The 20,486-nt window shown below is 36.0% G+C and overlaps 5 protein-coding genes across 6 annotated transcripts in view; 1 reads left to right on the top strand and 4 right to left on the bottom strand.

The window, feature by feature from the left end:
• Positions 1-1,487: 1,487 nt before the first annotated feature.
• Positions 1,488-4,549, bottom strand: LOC107036605. Its single transcript, XM_015254665.1, has 3 exons — positions 4,278-4,549; positions 4,119-4,199; positions 1,488-2,726 (listed from the first exon to the last, which is right to left on the bottom strand). Exons 1-3 carry the CDS (start codon positions 4,471-4,473, stop codon positions 1,507-1,509), a joined length of 1,497 nt encoding a protein of 498 aa, XP_015110151.1. The 5' UTR covers positions 4,474-4,549; the 3' UTR covers positions 1,488-1,506.
• A 1,041-nt stretch (positions 4,550-5,590) lies between these two features.
• LOC107036666 (mitochondrial fission 1 protein) lies at positions 5,591-8,782 on the bottom strand. The gene is made up of 4 exons (XM_015254775.2): positions 8,516-8,782; positions 7,355-7,564; positions 7,008-7,113; positions 5,591-6,739 (listed from the first exon to the last, which is right to left on the bottom strand). The coding sequence occupies exons 1-4, from the start codon at positions 8,558-8,560 to the stop codon at positions 6,642-6,644; spliced, it is 459 nt and encodes a 152-aa protein (XP_015110261.1). The 5' UTR covers positions 8,561-8,782; the 3' UTR covers positions 5,591-6,641.
• On the top strand, positions 8,557-13,796 carry LOC107036665 (probable bifunctional dTTP/UTP pyrophosphatase/methyltransferase protein). Of its 2 annotated transcripts, none has more exons than XM_015254773.2 (4): positions 8,557-8,908; positions 10,582-10,685; positions 11,095-11,483; positions 11,969-13,796. In XM_015254773.2, exons 2-4 carry the CDS (start codon positions 10,596-10,598, stop codon positions 12,105-12,107), a joined length of 618 nt encoding a protein of 205 aa, XP_015110259.1. In that variant the 5' UTR covers positions 8,557-8,908; positions 10,582-10,595; the 3' UTR covers positions 12,108-13,796. The 2 variants fall into 2 exon arrangements, with proteins under 2 accessions (XP_015110259.1, XP_015110260.1); XM_015254774.1 differs by lacking the exon at positions 8,557-8,908 and adding an exon at positions 8,951-9,029.
• Positions 12,035-18,383, bottom strand: LOC107036664 (transmembrane protein 120 homolog). The gene is made up of 6 exons (XM_015254772.2): positions 17,778-18,383; positions 16,785-16,903; positions 16,120-16,278; positions 15,902-15,994; positions 15,112-15,329; positions 12,035-14,235 (listed from the first exon to the last, which is right to left on the bottom strand). The coding sequence occupies exons 1-6, from the start codon at positions 17,844-17,846 to the stop codon at positions 13,775-13,777; spliced, it is 1,119 nt and encodes a 372-aa protein (XP_015110258.1). The 5' UTR covers positions 17,847-18,383; the 3' UTR covers positions 12,035-13,774.
• A 506-nt stretch (positions 18,384-18,889) lies between these two features.
• The window catches only part of LOC107036703 (U6 small nuclear RNA (adenine-(43)-N(6))-methyltransferase), a 3,545-nt gene continuing 1,948 nt past the window's right edge, over positions 18,890-20,486 (bottom strand). Inside the window, exons 2-3 of the mRNA XM_015254832.1 lie at positions 19,513-20,421; positions 18,890-19,411 (exon numbers count right to left, since the gene is read on the bottom strand). Of these exons, the coding sequence (XP_015110318.1) occupies positions 18,896-19,411; positions 19,513-20,421 (1,425 nt within the window). The 3' untranslated portion in view covers positions 18,890-18,895. The remainder of the gene's footprint in view (positions 19,412-19,512; positions 20,422-20,486) is intronic.

Here is a 20,486-nt window from a genome sequence, read left to right as displayed (position 1 = left end):
GAGTGAATATTCGTATAAGCCCGGAAGGGAGTAACAACCCTCTCAGCATACTCGACTCATCTAATTGAGGATAAATACTTGCGAGTATGACGTCGTGGGTAAACACTAGTGCGTTTGAAGTGTGCACTGACCTAGATTCGGAATTCTTGGATGGGATAGGGTGATTCTAATCGTCGTTTGTCGGCAACTATTGCCCTCGGGGCCTTTACCGGTCGGAAAGTTTGTGAGTTCCTTGGGAATTCGTGTAAAATATTGTGAGGTATTTCGAGACTTGAATCGCCATCTCCAGTGAGAGTTTGGAATTGGAATACCACGAGATACCATCAGCCGGTAATGAAGAGATCTCCGGATGAGTTATCAACTGGGTTTTCCTTGAATTTCTGTGCCCCCATCAGGTGATAACTCTAATAAAATCGCGTAAGATCGGCGGGNGGGGTTCGTACTTCCGCAACTGCACACATCCACGGCTGTCCACAGATTTGTGAAAAATGTGAGGGAACAACTGTACGCAACCACATCTGTGCACGGTCCTTGCAGTCGGTCAAACAATGTCGGTAGAGTAGAAATTGCACCCGGTTTATTTGCAGTCGATATTAATTATGGATGGCGCCATGTGTTCCACTATAACACAAATGATCGTGGCATAAGGTCCGCGATTCTACCGGGTGTCCACTGTTAATTACACGCATATGTATCCCAAGTAGACTCTTTTGAATTAACACTGCGTAGCGCAGTCTCATTTGAATTGAGACATCAAACTAATATCATTGAATGCTTTAATAAAATTGAAAATGCAAATAAACTCGCTGTGAATTTATATAATTTTATTTTGAATTGAAAGCCCGAGTTGTAGACCCGAGTTTGTAGCAGCGGTGTCAGACAAGATATGAATGTTTTTTTGGGCTCAAATGAAAGAGCGGGTCGAGAAATGGCGTGCTAGGGTCTCTAAACATGACAAATGTCTCTAAAGATGAGGTCTGTTTTCAATTGAAAAGCAGAGTTGTGACAACATTGTCTAGGACGACAATGGGGTCTAGGAGTATGTATAGAACATTGGGGTCTAGGAGTCTCCCCTAGTTCAAGCTCTAAAAAGTTCCCTCCAAGGGATCTCATTGGTTGCCCTCCAAGATTAGTTAGTTTAGAGACCACTTGGTGGCTCCCGCATCTACGTTGCGATCGAAAGATCATCAAGATCAAAGACCACTATTTTTTAATGATCAGTCTAAGGAGAGGGCAAGGCCAGGCTGCGTCCGTATACACAACAGGGTAGACTCCAACCGAGAGAACAAAACTGGCAAGGGGAGACTAGGGCTACAGACTCCGCTTTACAATATAAGAATGACTCTAATATACCTCAAAATAGGGAATAAAGAAGGTGGCTCACGCTCAATTCTTTTTTCGTAGTAAATTTATAAAACCAAATAATAGATAAATGCACAACTTGTTTACTTAAGTTCATAATAAAACATCTTTTCAAAACAGCATCAGTAAAGCGTATAATCCACACTACGAATAATCTGCCGCCTTCATCACATACTCCCGAAAGCAACACAATATCATACAAATAGAAACAACGTCATCAGCCAAGTCGACGTAGCTGCTACTCAGAGGCGCCTTCAGAATCTTAAAGTTATCCATACAATTAATGAGTCGTTCAATGTGAGAACGACCACGTTTTCCACTGCTATTGTGCTGAGAGCCCCTCCTACGTAGCTGATCCTTCTCTTCCAGAAGGTGTGGCATCTTCAGATGCACTTCGTGCTGTGCCAGAATATCCTGAGCAGTGGAACCTCCAGCAGGCGGACTATCTCCAATCATCTCTAGATCATTCCTTCTCGCATCAGCTGAAGTCGAAATTGAGTTGAAGTTACCAGAAGTCTCTTCATCATTCGATGATCCATCAATTTCGTTTTGGATCTCATCAACTGGTTCTTGAGGATCGCGTTTCTTGAAGCATTCTGGCATGAAATGATCGACAAGCTCTCTGCTTGGCCAACTATCCAGCTTCCTCCACTGATCAGCGATGAATGGGATCCACGTGTGAAGAATATTACTGACCGCAGTCTTACTTACCTGGAAATGAAAGCCCAACTCGAAGTCAGAGGTGTTGCGGCGGAGCTTCCACAGAGTGATGAACAGCTGATCCTCAACTGACACATTCTGCACGTGCCAGTATTTGTATTTCAGGGTGAAGACACCTGGGCCAAGTGATGCCAGGACAACTCGGAATTTTGTATAGTTCTCTAGACCCGTGAAGTACAAAATCGCCTCGTTGTTATTTCGAAGGTCGTGGATGCTGTAGCCAAGGGACATTCCGGTTTGGGATGACTGGTCCCGTCTCTTGGGGTCTGTCTGGGTACTTTGGTTTCGATTATTGATTTCAGTCTGTGTCTTTTGACTTTGGGATTCTCCTTCTGGGGAGATAATTTTGGGACTGGGGACCCTCTCTCTGGGAATCTGGTCAATCTTGTTCAATAGTTCTTGTTCATCGTAAGACTTGTCGTCTGCAATCATCTCTACAGTTTGAGAGTACGTATGATCTTCATTGCTTATGTTAAAATACTCATGTTGTAGCTCTTGGGCTTTTTCTGAGTTTGCACAGGTGTTCTCAAGTTCATCGAGTGGAGTATCAACACATGTCTTTTTCATTTTCCCAGTGACATCTTCTCCCTCCAATGACTTTGGTCGACTGCGTTTTTCGATATTGACAGGAATGGATTCCTGTTCTATAAATGAAAAGGTTCTTGAATCTGATAGAAATACCGGAGGTGTTAATTTTTTGTAATGGTTGAGTAAAATGTTTATTTTTTGGAGAAGAGGAAGAACTAAGAGCCAATTGGGATGTCTGAGGGCGGCGGGGCGTAGGTCGCGGATTCACGTTTTGGCCACTAGACAGTGGCTCCTTGGGAGAGATAGGGCTCGCAACATACTTCCACGGATTCCTATTCCGTCCGATAAATAGAGTATTCAAGTGCAAGATGTCGAAATAGTATATTTTATCACTTGGACGTAAAGTGAAATTTTGCGCAAAATGCCACTTTTCACACATTGTGATGGAAAATAGGGTTTGACACTCGTGGAAAGCGTTCTTTGACCCTTGAGAGAGTGACACTCGCCGTCGGGGGGCGCTACACATCTCCCACGGATCAAAAAATAATTTTACGCAATCGCATCGAAATATACTATACTATAAATACTATACTGTAAATATACTATTTCCACGCTCGTCCCATACGACCGTAATTTTTCTGTCATCATTTGAGTAGTTTGACAATATTACTGCTATTTATATGGAAAATTACGGTCACATAGAATTTATGTCACTAAATATAGGAAATAATTGGCCGTTATCTCTCTTAATTAGAATTTTTCTTTAATAGTGGAAATCGATTGTAAAGATTATAAAATTGGAGAGTCAGAGTAATTTGGCCAAATGAAACAATTTTCATACCTACCGGAATAGCCATATCCATAGATTATTATTACCGTTAAATTATTAAGTAGTCAATTCGTTAATAGCACTCTTAAATTTTAATTATAGAAGAAATCATCAATTTAAATATTCAAATTCCGAATTATTTATTAATCAGTAATTTAGTTGGGAAGATTGACGATTATTTGGACAACTGAAAATTCCTTATAAGAAATTTAGTATTACTTACTTAATAGAAAATTTACAGTGCCATATTATTAAATATTTAACGCGTCATCAATGCGAAATTTAGATTCAATTGTTTTGCTAATTTTAAATTTCGATTAGTATATTCAAACTTTAATCAATATAACTCGGAAATTCTTTTAATATTGAAGAATCAGGAAATTGATGGCCAGCCCTAGTCGGTCATACGTTAGTACTACCATAATTCGGTCATATAACAAAAATTGTCATATTTGCATCGGTCATATGACGGTCATATAACGTGTCACGAAAATTGTCCCAACTGTTCTAAAAAAAATACTGAATTATCTTATACATCTAGAAAACCAATTTTACTCATCACGAAAATCCCTAAATTTTTTATCCACCTTTTGATAACCTGTCAACGGTTATCATTCCATTTTATCGGAAACGAAATTCAAGAAGACGAAGAATAATCTCTTTTTCTGAAATAACGAACCTTCCGGGGGCTTCTTCGCCTGAACAACTGCAATCGTGGGTACAGCATTGGTCTTCAGCCTAGCTCTGATTAATTTCAATCCTGAATAGCAATAATGCATGAATTTACACCTGTCGTATCTGTTTCGTGTTTTCTAAAACACTACGGCATATTTTTTACCTGTGTCTGCACTCTCAATGATGAATTGATCCGGAGTAAAGTGAGCCTCGCACAAACCCTTCCTCGACGCAGGTTCCATGAAGTCAATTCCGATGAAGTCCAACCACTTCTGGCGAATCTGCGGATCTTTACCCACACGCGGGAACTGGAACCGAGATTTGTGGCTGCAGCCGGGGAACAAACAAGTGTACACCATTTTTTACTGTTTTTTTTTATTTTAATCTTTGAATAAACGCACTCCACACAACTTATGTAAGGTTGCAGCTGTTCGACACAGGTTATGGTTCCCGAATGCGCGGGAATCGAATGATCGAATCTACTCCTGTGGCGCCACTAGTACGTGAATTGGCCACTGACCAACCAATCTCTTGGGAAAAAAATATTCAAAGTTCGGGGAATCCCGAGTTTAAGGCACTACAATTAGAGATGCAAAATGACCAAATGAGTGTTTATGGCACACAAATTTTCCTGCTACAAATGACGGTAACAAATAATTTCTAATTGTGACGGTAATAAATAAAAAAAAATTGTTTCATCTGTGGAGATAAAAAATGATTCATCTTTTTTGAAAATTGCGAAGGTCATAGAGGGGCGGGAGGAATTGTGACGGCCGTCATAAATGCCTCATGTGACGCATTTGCATCTCTAACTACAATGGTCAGAAATTTCATGAAATTTCGTTTTGATAAAGCAAGATTTGAAAAATTGAAAAGTAAAAATAAAAAAGTAAAAAATGAAAAATTTTAGAAATGAAAGGAAAAAATCAAATACAGAAATAAATAAAAATTTCATAAAGAAAAACATTTTAAAAAATTTGAAATGTTAAAATTGGCCATTTTAAATATTTAAAATCGCTAGTGTGAATATATGGTGGAGGCTCAATCAATCACAGAAAGTTTTCAGACGAACCCAACCTAATCTGCGCATGCGCCTCGCCCAATGAAGACCCACGACTCCTCCCACTTCATCTACTCAACCAATGGAGGGCGACTCCGACTTTGTGACGTCATAACCAAGTGATTAATTTAAAAAACGATTGATTATTAATTAATCCATCATTATTAATTTTCAAATTATGGAGGAATGCATTGAAAAATCAATTTCATAATTTCATTCAATAAAAAAATTTCATGCGAAAAAATCCATTTGAATTTTACATAAAATTTTGTTTTAGTTGAAAATTTCACAATTTTTTCTAAATTTGGCTATAATTTTCCATTATTTGATATTTCAAAATGAATTGAATGGAATTATTTGATATTTCGATCTGTATTGATGGAATTATCACGAAAAGGGTGTTATTATATAGCAAATTTATTGAAACTTGAAACGTTTTATTTTCTTTAAATTACAAAAATCATTAGAACAAATAAAAAATCATGGGATTGACAATCCCAATCCCATAAAACAATAAATTGATGCATAGAAAAATGTTCCTGGGAATCTTCGCATTTTCGCGGGAAGATTGAATTTTTCATTTATTTGAATCGACAAGAAAAATTATTAATAAAGGGAATTGGCATTTCATCTCGTTTTTTATACAAAAATTTCAACTACATAAACACTGAAGTATATCGATTAATCACGTAATTAACTCCCTCTCCATATTCTTATTATAAGTTAGTTAATCCATTTTATATTACTTTTTCGTCATTTTCTCAATGATCGTACGAATAACTTAATAAAGCTGTACAAAACGAGAAATTAAGGAGAAGACGAGAGAATTTCTGTATTTCTTGTGGCGTTTGGAATGTCTCCAATAATTTTGAATAAATTTTTTCAATAAATTTTACAATTTTATAGTCAAGTGAGGATAGGAGATGAGCCTGAGGCAAAAAAAGTCCAGAGTATTTTCTGAATGTCTTTTGAAGGAAGAGGTTTAGCAGAAAATTTCACAGGACTTTTTTGTTGGAAATTCAATCCTCTACAAAAAATGTGTTTATGCATTTTTTCCTAGAGCCACTCATCACCGAGATAATTGCCTAATTAACACAATGGCTCTTTAATTTTTCGAGTCGACATAATTTTTGATAATTACGCAATTATCTCTGTAATTATTGGGTTAAGGAGAAAATGTCAGAAAATACTTTTTGTTGGAAATTTGATTCTCCACAAAAAATTTTATCTGACATTTTTTGATAAACTCGATAGTTTCGCAGGTATTTGCAAAACAAGATGGATGAAATCTAGAGCCTCATCCTCAGCAGCTCAAGATTTCACTAATGACTTGTTTAATTGTGTGATTAGTTCAACATCTTCGAAGATAATTCTTGGTGACTTTCGATGGTTTTCGAGGGCTCTCTTTGTATTGGTTTTTGGTACAGGTACAAGCATCGTGGTTCAGGTGTGTGGAGAATTCATTAGCTAAGATCTGGAGCCCTTGGCCATTGCAATCCCTAGACCCAAGATGCCTGCGAGACCCACGATCACTCCACCAGCTACTGCCATGCCTACTAGTCCCTCTGAAAATGAAGATAACAAACAAAGTTGACAATTAAAATAATTTTTTTCTTCACAACATTTTGTTGAATTATTTCTCATTTTCTTCCATAATTTGGTCAAATAAAATATGAGATGAGAGCAAAATCTCATGTAAAACATTTTCAAGGTTTAAAATTCAGTTTCTGTCAGATTTAATAAATTTCTGGGATAAAATGGTCGTTCCCAGGCTCTCTAGTGACTTTTTGAGCGAAAAAATATGGGTTTAATTTTTTAGATGGAACCACCGACCTTTCTCCATTTTCTTCTTAATCAAACCCTCCAAATGTTGGACCTGTTGATTGCCAGGCTCCACCTGGAGGAATGCCCTGACATAGTGCAATGCTTTAGTGTATTCCTGGAATAGTAAGATAATTAATGAGACATCATCATCAACAGTGGCAAGACGAAATAAAATCTCAATCCAGAATATTTCTATTCACATTATCTTTCGTTTAGAATTTATTTCAGAATTGAATCTTCACAATGCAAATTATGTTGTGAGATTGAAACAAATAGAACAATAAAAAATTCCAAACGATAAACTTTCGGGTAATTTGAAAGATTCTATTGCAATTAGTGCACAGAAATATTCTCACTTTTATCCGGGCATTTCCAATGGCTAAATAATACAGGCAATCTCGCTTTTCACTGTCTCCATGATTGTTGAATAAATCCTCGAGCAGAACAATCCCTTTCCTGATGTCCGCTGGGTATTTGCTCCTCACTAAACACCAGGCATACTCGAACTGAACCTTTTGGGTCACTGAGGATGACCTCAACTGCTCGTTGTATGTTCTCTCGAATTTCTAAACCATAATTACCTCTTTTACATCGAAAAACCATAAAAATCTATTGCAAGTTCCAAGCTCATTGTGATACTGTTACTCGATGTACTTGATTGTTATATATATTAATAAAGATCTTTAAAATGTTAAATGTTTTATTCAACATAAAATACAGTTGAACGATTTATAAATCAGTAGCAAAGTGGTAAAACGGTTTAAGTCGATTGTGACTATTGGCCTGTTTTCAGTGAATATCTCGGAATCTAAGGGAGATAGTTAAATTTTTGGTAAAACCTTTTTTGTAGCACTCAATTTGCTCTAGAAAAAAGGTTATTAGAAAGGTTTCGATATCTCCTTTAGATTCGGAGATATTATTCAAAAACTCAACTGAGAGATAAGTCGACTTGAACTTTCTTTCCCTTTGTGACGAGCCTAAACTGAGCTCAAGTGATCAATTTGTTTCTGAGTTATGAATATTTTTTAAAAAGTCTGAAGTCTCCGTTTTACCCCACCCCTACATTCCATATACATTTTTCACCCATTAAAATCACATCTTTAACGATTATCCCAGTACTACCGGGGCAAAATGGGTTTATTTATAGCGAAACAGATTGGAAATTTTCCTGGCTGTCCAACAAGACAATGTTCAACCCCCGATTCTCTCCCGCTCGAAACATATCTCCAAAAACGTGAACCCCATTTTTTTTAATTTCCAAAAACTCGAAAATTATCTCAAGAACAGAAGAACCTCCAAAAATATCTTACTTATCGAGTAATTCCTCGCAAAGACAGTGAAAATGACTCATAAGATGTGACGCAACTCATCCTAACCAAAAAAAATCCGGCAATCCTTGAGAATTCCCCGAAATTTTCCAGAAATTCCTGAGCTAACCTAGAACTCCCGTAGCCATCAACGATCGGTTAATAAATTATTAATGGCTTGATTAATTATTCACTGGGTGATGGACTCACTTTGAGGTCCTCTGAAGACACAACTTCGTCCAGAACGTCCTCCATGACACTCGCACTGATTAATATCGACTCCTCAAACCCAAAAAAACACGGAATATCGATTCATTTAACGCGCGCGACCGCCTGCGACTAATCTCCGGTTAGTTGTTTTTTTGTGGCTCGCAGTCACGATGTAAAGGTAATTGTTAACTGACGGGAGCGATCGACGATGCACGTTACTCCGGGAATAACGTGAATAATCAACCGGGTTGTCATAATAATAATGATGTCGGTGGTAATTGAGTTTAAGGCGACTCCTCATGTCGAGGAGTTGTGAAGTTCAGTTGAATTTTTTGCGTTTGTTGGTGGGGGAGATTGTTCAGAATTTTTGGCCATTGCGGATTATTGATTGAGGTATTTAGCTATTTTTCGGAATTTTTGTTCAATTTTTTTTTCGAGTTTTTCAACTTTTCGGAAGCGATTTTTGGGAGTTTGAGGTTATCACGTGATTTTTGAGGATGAAAGAAAACAAAAGGTTTTTAGAAGAGTTTTTTTATTGTTAATTGATATAATGAGGAATTGTTGATCTTTTTTTTTTATTTTTGAAGAAATTGTGAGTTTTTTTGGGGATTTTTTGAGGTTTGAGGTTATCACGTGATTTTTGTTGATGAAAGAAAAAATGATTTTTAATAGTTTTTTTCATTGCTAATTCATATAATAAGGGCTAATAGTTTTTTTGATTCATGCAGAAATTGTAAATTTTTTAAGAGGATTTTCAAAGAGATGTGAGACCATCACGTTATTTGTTGAGTTTGAAAATGTTTTTTTGCTGTTGTTCTTTTTTTGAAGGACTTCCCGCGGTTTTATCAAAGATTTTGTTGAGAAGATCGTGTTGATTGGGAAAATTTAATTAATTTTCTAGCATTTAGAGTAGCTCCACCCTTCGGCCGGGCTACGCTGTAGGGGCGGTTGGGGTAAAACGGACACTTTTGACTTTTTTAAAAATGTTAATAAGGGTTTGAAATGTTGATAAAATTTAATAATTTTTTTTTTAATACAAAGAACAATTATTTCCCTTTGTGACGAGCCCAAACTGAGCTCAATTGATAAATTTGTTCCTGAGTTATGAATAATTAAAAAAAAATCTAGTGTCCATTTTACCCCATCCTCCCCTACTTTTGGATATTTTCAGTTTTTAAATTTCTTCAACTAATTTGTATGGAAAAAATTTGAAAAAATTCATACCCAGTCGGTATTATCTAAATTAAATTTCGCAAAATATTGATATTTTTTCAAACATTTCCCTCTTATAAATAAATAATGAAACTTGTTTGCAAAACGATGGATTATTTTTTATGAGGTGTCAAAAAAATTCTTAATTTTTTCACATCTAATGAAAAAAAATTCACATTTTCATCTTCGATTACAATGGAAATGTTGATTTTCACATAAGACACTGGGTTAAATCCTGATTTTGAAACATTTCTTCTTTGAAAAACCAAAACGATAATTAAATTGAGAAAAAAATTAGAATTCCGAATCTAATCGAGTCTTCTGCATTTTTTTTGCAGTTTTCAATAATCTTTGAATTTACTGTAAGGGTAGAGCTACTCTAATATGGGGAGAACTTACCGATGTTGTTTAGAATTTTTGAGGATTGCAGATTGTTGATTGATTTATTGAGCTATTTTTCACCATTAAAAAAAATCGATTTTCAACCATTTTCAAAAACATTTTTAAAAGGTTGAGGATATCCCATGATTTTGTTCATGAAAGAAATAAAAACAATTTAAAATTTGTTTTTTTTTTAATGATTAATTTAGAAAAAAATTAATAATAATAATAGTAATAATAGTTGTTTTTTAATTATTAATTTACATTTTAGAAAAAACCTTGATATTTTTTTTTTTTTTTGAAAAAATTATGAATTTATTTCGGATATTTTCAAGGAATTATGAGACTATCACATGATTTGTTGAGTTTGAAACTATGAGTTTTTTGTTCTTTTTTTGAAAAACTTCCCTCGATTTTCGTTGATTTAATTTGAGACAATCTCATTGATTGAAAAAATTCAACAAATTTTGCAGTATTTAATTTTGAGATGTTGGAGCCAACAGTGCAGGCAATATTGAGCAGTAGAGTAGTTTTGGCAAGTGGATCGCCGAGACGTCAAGAGATAATTAAAAATTTGGTGAGTTAAAAAGGCGATAGGTATCGCACTTTTTATTGATCTTTAACATAATTCCTCTTCATTCAATGTTGTAACTTGTGAATTAAGGCAATATTTGTATAACACGAATAAGAATGGATAAAATTAAATTAATCCAATTGTGAAGACGGAAATGGAAAGAAAATAACATAAAATAGAACAGTATAAATTAATCAGAATAATTATAATTATGCTGATATCTGAAGGATTTTTTTTCTGGGGGAGGGAGAGACTCTTCATTTTCAACCGTATAGAAAGCTTTTCAAATTTACGTCGATTCTTTGGATTACAAATCTGATAATTTGAAGTCACCCCCATATTAAAAAAAAAATCCCCGAAATAATTTGATTACCAAATTATTTCAATCGCAATGATGGTAATTATTCTACAGGGGATAAACGCCGAATGCATCCCCTCAACTTACGACGAGAATCTCGATCGAAAGAAGTACAAAAGTCACGGAGAATACGTCCAGGACCTAGCGTACTTCAAAGTCCAGGAGGTGTTCCAAAGACTGAAAAATGATCAGAGGCCCCCGGAGTTGATCATCGGGGCGGACACGATCGTCACCATGGGGGAGACCATCTACGGGAAACCGAAGGACAAAGCCGATGCATTTAGAATACTGAATAATTTGAAAAACAAAGAGCACGAGGTTTTCTCAGGAGTTTGTTTGAAAACCAGAAACAAAGAAGTTAAATTCTTCGAGAGCGCGAAAGTCACCTTCGGAGACATCTCTGAGGAGCAGATCAGGGCCTATGTAGCCACCGGTGAACCAATGTAATTAAAAAAATTAATTTTGTATTTTTAATTATGCACTTCTCCATTTTTCAACATTTTCCAGCTGTTGAAGTCGATTTTTAATAGAGTTCAAGTGTACGAATTCAATCCCCGACGGAAAAATCGATATATGTCGATAAGTCGCAGGAATTTCCCAACAAAATTGAATTCATTGGAAAGCCAGGCAATTTTCCGATTCCAACCACTGGTCATAACTCCATTGTGATCAATTATTACTCAAGATATTCAACAAACCATTTTTTAATGATTAAATCGTCAATTGATGATTATCCCTTAATGACTGGGGGAAAATGGGTTTATTTGTAGTGAATTGAATCGGGAATTTTCCGGACTTTCGAATGAGGCTACCCTCAACCCCCCACCCCTCCCGGTTCTCAAGATATTCACTAAAATGTAAATCACATTTTTATCCTTCAGTTTTTGGCTGAAAAAATTAACAAAAATTTTTTTTTCTGTTTCTTCAGGGACAAAGCAGGTGGCTACGGGATTCAGGGGATAGGAGGCTGTCTGATAAAGAAAATCAACGGTGATTATTACACAGTAATGGGAATGCCACTTTATTCCTTCATAAAACATCTGAATCAACTGTATTCTGATAATTAACGAAATCGATTTTAAATTTTTTAAATTAAAAAAAATCGGGTATCTCCCAATTGTTAATAATTGTATTGGAGGGGATGGAATCTTCGAAGAGCTGGGGAAATTTCCGATCCAGTTCACTGGTCATAAGATTTTTTTTATTAGTAATCTCCAAAAATATTCATTAAACAAATTTTTTATTCTAAAACAGTTTTTAAACGGTTGTTGACGATCCATTGGGGCAAAATGCATTTTTGTGTAGTGAACTGAATCGGAAATATTCCCGGCTGTCCAATGAGACCATTCTCAACGCTCAACCCCTCCCGATTCTCGAGCTGTTCACAAAAAACGTAAATTCTCGATGGAAAAAAATCACTAAAATTCGCTAGCGGGCGATATCTCCCTCGGAGCTGTGAACATTTCAAAAAAATGTCGCAACTGATCTGTCGACACCCTTTATTCCATTACAATCCACTCACAATTACAACAACTCGCAAAGAAGCGAAAGAAATTTATAAAAAACGAGAGAAATTAAATTTCAATGGAGTAGAATCAACGAAGTGGTAAAACGATAAATCAAGGTGAATGTTGTTTGTTAATTGTGTTTATCTCATGAACGAGTGGGTTTAAGAGAAAATGTCAAGATACTTTTTTTGTTGTTAATTAAATTTCCGACAAAAAATATTTTCTAAATTTTTTCGTAAATTCATTCATTTAGGAGATAATATCTTTTAAAAGGATGCAAAAAATGGAGCAAGATTCATTATTTTTAGTAATGAAGCGGTCTCGGTAATGAGTGATCCTGAGAATGAATATTCCTAAATATTTTCTTCGAAACAATCGAATTTTCGAGACTTAAACTGCAAGAATTTTTGAAGCCACTGATAATTATTAGATATTTACATATTTAACGAGATAAAAAGAAATAATTAATTAAAATTGACGTTTTCGACATCTCAATTTATAATTAATCAATTTGAAACGATCTAATAAATGAAATTATCTGTAGAGAATCAAATTTTCAACAAAAAAAGTCTCTAAAGCCTCTCATTATCAAGATAATCTCACTTTTAACAAGATGACAAAAAATAACTGAAAATTGAAGTTCTTGTTCAAGCAATTATGAATTCATTTCTATAACAAGTAATTTAAAAGGAAACGTGACGAGAATTTATTTTCTCACAAAAAATATCTTTTGAAATGTCCTAAAGACACTGACAATTCCTAGATAATAACAAATTCATCAAAAGACCAGAAATAATCAATCCAAAGTGACATTTTCGATTTATCAATTTCCATTAATTCAAAATTATCTCACTACCGATTGATTTCAGTACAGAAACATTTAAAAAAATTGAATGCCCAACAAAAAAATCCCCCATCATTCCCCCTAGTCCCACTCACCCCCAAGACCCTCCATCTTCATCAAAATAGTTCAAAAACAAACTATTTCCTTCTGTTCTACCACTTCCCTATCAAAACCATTTCCACTCAACAGCAGAATAAAAAAAATATATTACTATATTACTCAATATTAATTGACAATGAATATTATGCCGAGGAAACCACTGTAAATCATCTCAACTAATCTCCAAAATTCGCGAAAAAAACACTGAGAGGAAAAAAACGAAGAAAATACGAGTAAAAAATTCGATTAATCCCAGTAAATCACCTAATAATCAATCAATAAATTAATTCGCCTTCTTCTCTTGATGCTGAGTCATCTCGTCACTCTTTCCCACCGAATTTTTTTCCTGGGCGGCGAGCTCCTCCTTGACCTGTGAGTTCTTCCTCTTATCATTCTTGAAATTAAAAACATCTGGCAGTTGACTCCTGAATGTGTCCTGCCACTTCTGGGGCACAACGAGTATTGTTGTGATGGCATTGCCGAGGAAGAGGATGAAGAACATGGCTGCGAGCACTGGTACGTGCCAGGTTGCTTCGGGGTGAAACATCAGGCGGTATAACGTGTAGGCATTGTACAATTGAAAGAAGTAGCCTATGAAGAGGAAGGGGAGGAGGAATGACAGGCCTCGCCACATCCACGAGTGGAATCCCTCGATGGTTATGTCCATGTTGTGACGCTCGCCCAGGGCTTTTAGACGGTAGAGGACTCCACTTTGATAGCGGAATTGGAGGAATTGGACGAAACCTGGAAGGAAGTTGATTTTTAATTAACATTTTTTTTTTTAATTTATGGGTAAAATTTTTGAGTGGAAAAGATTTTGTTGGAGAGTTGGAGAAAGTGGAGACTAATTTCACTGGTCTGAGATGATTTTTTTAGTGAGAGTTGACGAGAAAAATCAAGAAAGAAGAAAGTGTTTTTATGTAATTGCAAATTTGAGTATAAAATGTTCTCAAATAGTCTCAAATAGTAGTTATTGGACATCGAATTGTCCCAAATAATATTTAATAGAGTTTCTGGAGAAAAAAATCGAGATATTTTGAGCGGTTCCAAGGATGTGATTCCGGACTAAGCATTTAAGACTCAAGTAAATGACCTAAAACGAAGAATGTACTATATGATACTGTATTAACCTGAATGCGATGTGAATTTTTTTTTAACAGAATATGATGTAAATTTCTTTTTTAAGCACAAGAAATCATCAGATTTGGATGCTAAAATAAAAAAAATAAATAAAAATTTGATTAAAAGTTCATGGAGATAATCAGTCAAAAAGAAACTGTTTTGTAAAAAAAATTGATGTTTCTCTGAATTCTCACCACTCAGACGTTTTTCCAATTTTAGAAAATTATCTCAATAAGTTGCAGGAATTCTGATAGATATTTCTGACGAGCTGCACTGGTTAATGATCGATTTCCAAGAGGAAATAATCCAAATAATTAACAAAGAGGAAATATGTCTCCACGTGATCGAGCATTTGATGAAAATCTGTCAAATTCTCAATTTCTTAATAATTCAAATCTTTTGGAATTTTCATGTTTTTTTTTCTATTTGGAAGAGAGAAATCCCTTCCCTCCGAAGAGGCTAGGATAATTTTCAAGATGAAAAAATGTTGATACTTACTGATATAAACGTTGAACCACATGAATTGCCCACGGAATGCATACCAGGGGTCAGTATTGGGCCACACGAGTAAAACGCCAGATACAACTGTCGATAAAAAATGGTGGAACCGCCACCAGCCCTTTATTCGTGAACCGTTCACTTTCAGGATGCTCTCGCGTATCGTTAATGTGCAGTAATACCATACTAGGAGGAACATGAAACTCAATTCGAGGGTCCTAAGAGAACAAAAATACAAATTATCAGTTAATCCTTCAAGAATAGCTGAAAAAAAAATTCTTTGGGAACTGAGAATTTTTAAAAATTCTGTTCAATAGTGAATTCATCTTAATTTCTATAATTTTTCCCTTTATTTTTTATTTGGACTTCAATTCTCTTTGGTGAACATCTCTTGAAATTTGATAATTAAAAGAAACATTATTTTTCGTAAAAATTTGCTTAAAAATTTTATAAAAAATAATCAAAACTCATAATCAATTAATCCTGTCGAGAAAAAATTCCTTGGAAACTGTGAAGTTTTTCCAATTCTGTTGAATATTGAATTCATCTCAATTTCTAGAATATTTCCTTTCATTTTATACGGAATTCTATTCTCATTTATGAATATCGACATTTGGTAATCAACAAAAGCATTATTTTTCCATAAAAATCTTCTTAAAACTTTTCTAAAAAATAATACCAACTCCTGAAGTCAGAGACGATTTCAAATCGAAAAAATAATTTTTCGTATTCTTTTTTGGGTTTAAAAATAAGAAAATAACTCGATGAAGATAATTCTTGTATGATTCACCTGACATTAGTAAATAAATTAATGACACTCAAGATGAACCCAATGACGGAGAGCACCAACTTAAACTTCTCGTACTCGTCTTTGTACTTGAACCTGCAAAAACAATAGCAATTGTCTGAATCATCAACAGTCCCCGAACAACAACGATTGTAGTATTGTTTTCTCATTGTGATAGGAGGTGTTTTTTATTGACTAATGTCATGTTGGGTAATACTTACTTCTCATCTTTGTTCAATATTGATACATTGACAGAGCCGAGAATAATTGATAAATACGTGCCATTGGCCTTTGGTAATGTTTGCTCCATTTCGTGCAACTGCTCCTCTCTTCTCTCCATGTCTTTCCTCAATTTATGGCGCTCTTCACTCGTTTGTAATCTTCAACGTAACAAAAACAGAATCATCAGCACGAATAACAATACTCAATTCAATTGTTTTAATTAAAAAATCAAAACCATGTATTGAATCTAACCCTTTAAAATTGAAAAAAAAAATTATTTATGGCCAGGAAACATTATTGATGATTGCGGAAGACGGATAAGCCGTCTACATAGCCCAAACAAATAAACAAATTTTTTAATTGACGAAAAATTGAAAAAAATATCAAAATTGTTTTTTATTTTTTTGATTATTTTGGATTTATCTTGATAACGAGTGGCTTTACGTGAAAATGTCAATATATATTTTTTGTAGAGCATCAAATTTCCAACAAAAATGTCTTCACACATTTTCTTTTAGAACCACTCACGAACGAGATAACTGCACAATTAATAGAACGAAAAAGACTAAATGAAATGAAAAATGAATTTTTATTTAAATTTCGGATTAAAAAATCTCTCCAGTCATTTCCTCGTAAATCCCTCATTATGGGAGTTGATACTCACTGCTTCAGAGACTTGGAGATGACCCCCATGCGATACCTCTGATGGGAAATGCCATTGATGCACTTCCCCTGGAGCTCCGCCAGCTCCTCTAACTTGGCCACGTACTCCCTGTTGAGAGCCTGTCAGCACACAATACCCAAATCATAAGAAATCAAAAGTAAAATCGGTAGTTGAAATAGGAGATGATGAGAATATTTTCAACATTTGAGCATTCACGTGAAATGAAACACCAGAAAAAGAGACTACTTGGCAGAATTCAAAAAAAATTTTCCTGTCAACCCTAGTCTTTGCATGGGAAAAAATAATTCTTCTGTCCAAAATAATTTGTTTTCTTCAGGAATTTCGGGAAATATTTTGTTCTAAAAACTACTATTATTTTTTTTGGACACTTCAATTGACAAAGTCAATTTTTTTTAATTTTTTCGGTTAGCCAGTCAATTGTAATTAAAGAAAAACGACGAGCGGGGAAGTGCAGGTCAATATTGAATTGTTTGACCCTCAACTAAACCAAAATATTAATAAAATAATACAGTAATATTATATTATTATTATTATGGTTAACATTTAGTTAGGAAAATCCCTCACGTAAGGCCCGGCTGTACTATCTTTCGAATGTTACCTGGATTTTTTTTATCTTTCGCAATCCAAAATTGTCAATTGCGTGGTACATCATGTAGAAATTCCCAAAAATTCCACATTCCTCCCAAACTCCTTCATTAACGAGATAATTTAAGTCATTAAAAGCGCAGAAAAAACGTTTCTATCTAAAAATTCCTAAAATTGTGTCTAAAACATTGTAAAATATGAGAAAATTATAGGCAAAAAATTTACAGCAACAGCTCAATACTAAAACGATATGAACATTTACGTAAAGTATTCTCTCAGCAGCTGCATGGATTCAAACGGGGCCACGAAGCACAAATTTGACCAAAAAACAACTCTGAAGATAACAAAAAAACCCAAAAAATTATTTTTAAAAATTCCAAAACTCACCTCAAGCTCCTTGAAATCCGTAGCGAGATCATTCCACTCCTTCAAACAGGATTCGACGTCAGTATCCATGATTTACTTAAAAATAATCGTGGATTAAAATTCCGAATAAATTCACTGACTCGTCTGAGCACCTCGGGCCCACCCTCTACCATCTATTCGACCCGCAGCCCAAGAATTCGACTGAGAAATTAATAATTGAGTCACTCAATCTTTGTTTTTATTTGATCATCGAGTATTTGATTGAGTTGAGAGCTTTGGGGAGCATTTGTCCGGCGACTTGAAGGTTTCGAGGCTCCAAACGGTATGAGTAATAACCTCAAAGTGCGACACTTCGTTTTTGGAAAATAACGACAATTTCACTCGTTTTATTGGATTTTTTTCAACCGACGAAGTGTGCGTTTTTTGTTCAAGCGATTACAAAGTTCCTTGGGTTTTTGTGATTTTTCAGGGAAAACGGGGGTAATTGACGTTATTTATGCGCTCTGAAGGATGGACTGAGCGAGTTGAGGCGGGTGGACGTTGGGGCGCTGCCAGCTGACGGCTGGAGGAATGGGGGGAACCGCTGAAAGCGATGATTAGACGATTTATGAAATTTTTATTTTCGAAAATTAATGGGAATTCGATCATTTTCTGTAAATTAATATGAACTCCACTCAAGTCCCAAAGATTCTAATCTAAAAGCATGATTTGAAGCATGATATTCAAAGATATCCCCGGAATTCTGATTTTCAAAAAATACAAAATTTTTGCAATTTTCAAATAAATCAAAATAACGATTATTGCTGTCGCCTTCATCTTCGAACTCGGTCAAAAGGACGTCCAAACAATTTTTTTAAGCCACCATTCAATCAATTCAGAAAATTTTTTTAGTTATCGTGGGAAAACCGATTTTCGAAAAAATTCGAAAATTGAAAAAAACTAATCGATGAATTAAATTTTAATTGATGGCGATCGATAGGGCTCAACAATACCGACATTTGAAAAATCTGAAATGAATTTGAAATGGAAGTTGATGAAATTTCTATTCATAATAAATTCTGTTCAAAATTTCAGGTGAAATTTATGGTTAAGCGAAAATTTAGAAACAGTTTAGTTTTTTAAGGACCGATTTTTATTCTTTATTTCTTTGTATCAATTTCACTACAATTTCTCTTCTTTTTCTTCTTCCTTGGACTTCTAGATTTATTTTGGCTTTGAAAGTACCCCCTGATCCCCAATTTATTAATTAAAAATTGTCTGAAGGTTTCCAAGGCATTCTTTCCACCAGTTCCCCCCACCAGAATCATAGAGATTTTTGTTTTCGGAGGTTCAGGAGATTCTGATGAGTTTTCAGGAGTTTCTGAGTCTTCCGGATGTTCAGACACTTCACCGATGGCTAAAGTGGCTTCTAGAAATAGTTCCGTGGAGCTCGAGTGGTCCTGAGGGTCTGAGGAGCCCTGTGGAGCTGTTGGTAGAGGATTTCGAGAGGGAGGATCATCTGAAGGGTCTGGACGAGCTCTCTTAGGGTCTCGTTGCAGTCTCAACGCCATGCGACGTTTTCTCCTCGCGTGGGACCAGGAATCCTCGGTCGCGCGCAGCTGGCACGTCCAGACATCCAAATCCTCATCTTCTACCTTCAATTCTTCAATTTGAATCTGAAGACAAAAATCTTCCAGTTGAATAGGGATATTTCAAATAGAGGAAAGAAGAAATTCATGAAATTAAACAAGAAACAATAAAAAAAACTTGTTCTCACCTGCAACTCCTTCATCCACCCCTTGACCCTCTCCGCCACCCTGGGAACCCCCTCCGAATACTCCCCCTCCCCAGGAACTACCACCTCGACCCCAAAAGCCTCCTCTCCCCCTCTCCTCACTTCGCTTCTCGTTCTGATGAACGGCGCGCTTTTCAAATCGATCTTATCTCTGTCCAAAAACCCCCACGCGATTCCCCACCGTTTAGTGTGCCCCTGGCAAAACTCAGTCCACGTAAAGTTCTCAATGCCCCTCTCCCTAAATTTCCTCTTGAAAAACCCAAGACTCGATTTGTGTCCAATCATCGTTGTATAGATCTTGATTTTTTCTTTGATTTCCAAACTCTCGTCAATCATTTTCAAAACGAAACTCCTCTCCCCGCCCTCGGTCACCAGCTCCCCCTCACTTCCGGTCGTCGCATTCCTCGGCGCCATTTTCTTGACCTTACGGTCGTCCATCTTGTCAGCATCGAAAAATGGCGGATTGCACATGGAAAAGTCGTAAGAGTTCCCACGGTCGATCGCCGCCTTAAAAACGGTGGCTTTTTCGGCGGGAGAAATTTGAATTAAATTATCCAAATTGTTTTGTTTTACTGTGGCGACAGCGGAGGTGATGCTGGAGGGATCGATCTCCGTTCCCGTCATCCTCCAGCCGAGGGTTTTGGCGCAGAGGAGGGGGTAAATGGCGACTGCCCCGGTGCCTACATCGAGGCCGTGAACATCTGAGATTTTTGAGTGATTTAGGAGATCCTCGATCCACAGAATGTAGTTGAGGCGCAGGGGAAGGGCCGGGACTAGCTTCGAGGGGGGGATGTCCACCGAGAGGCCGAAGTCGTGCTTGAGGAGGACTTGGGCAAGAACTCGGAGACTCTCCGGGTTCTTGAAGTTGAATTTGAGCTTTCCTGTGAGATCCTGAGGAATTTCATGAATCTTGCTTCAATTTTTTCTCCGGATCCCACTCTCCCCCCCCCCCCCCC

Source organism: Diachasma alloeum, unplaced genomic scaffold, assembly GCF_001412515.2.
Source record: "Diachasma alloeum isolate Michigan unplaced genomic scaffold, Dall2.0 Dall_scaffold_00210, whole genome shotgun sequence".
NCBI lineage: Eukaryota > Metazoa > Arthropoda > Insecta > Hymenoptera > Braconidae > Diachasma > Diachasma alloeum.
The sequence above is the reverse complement of the archived record's forward strand: the minus strand, read 5'-3'. Positions and strand labels throughout refer to the sequence as shown.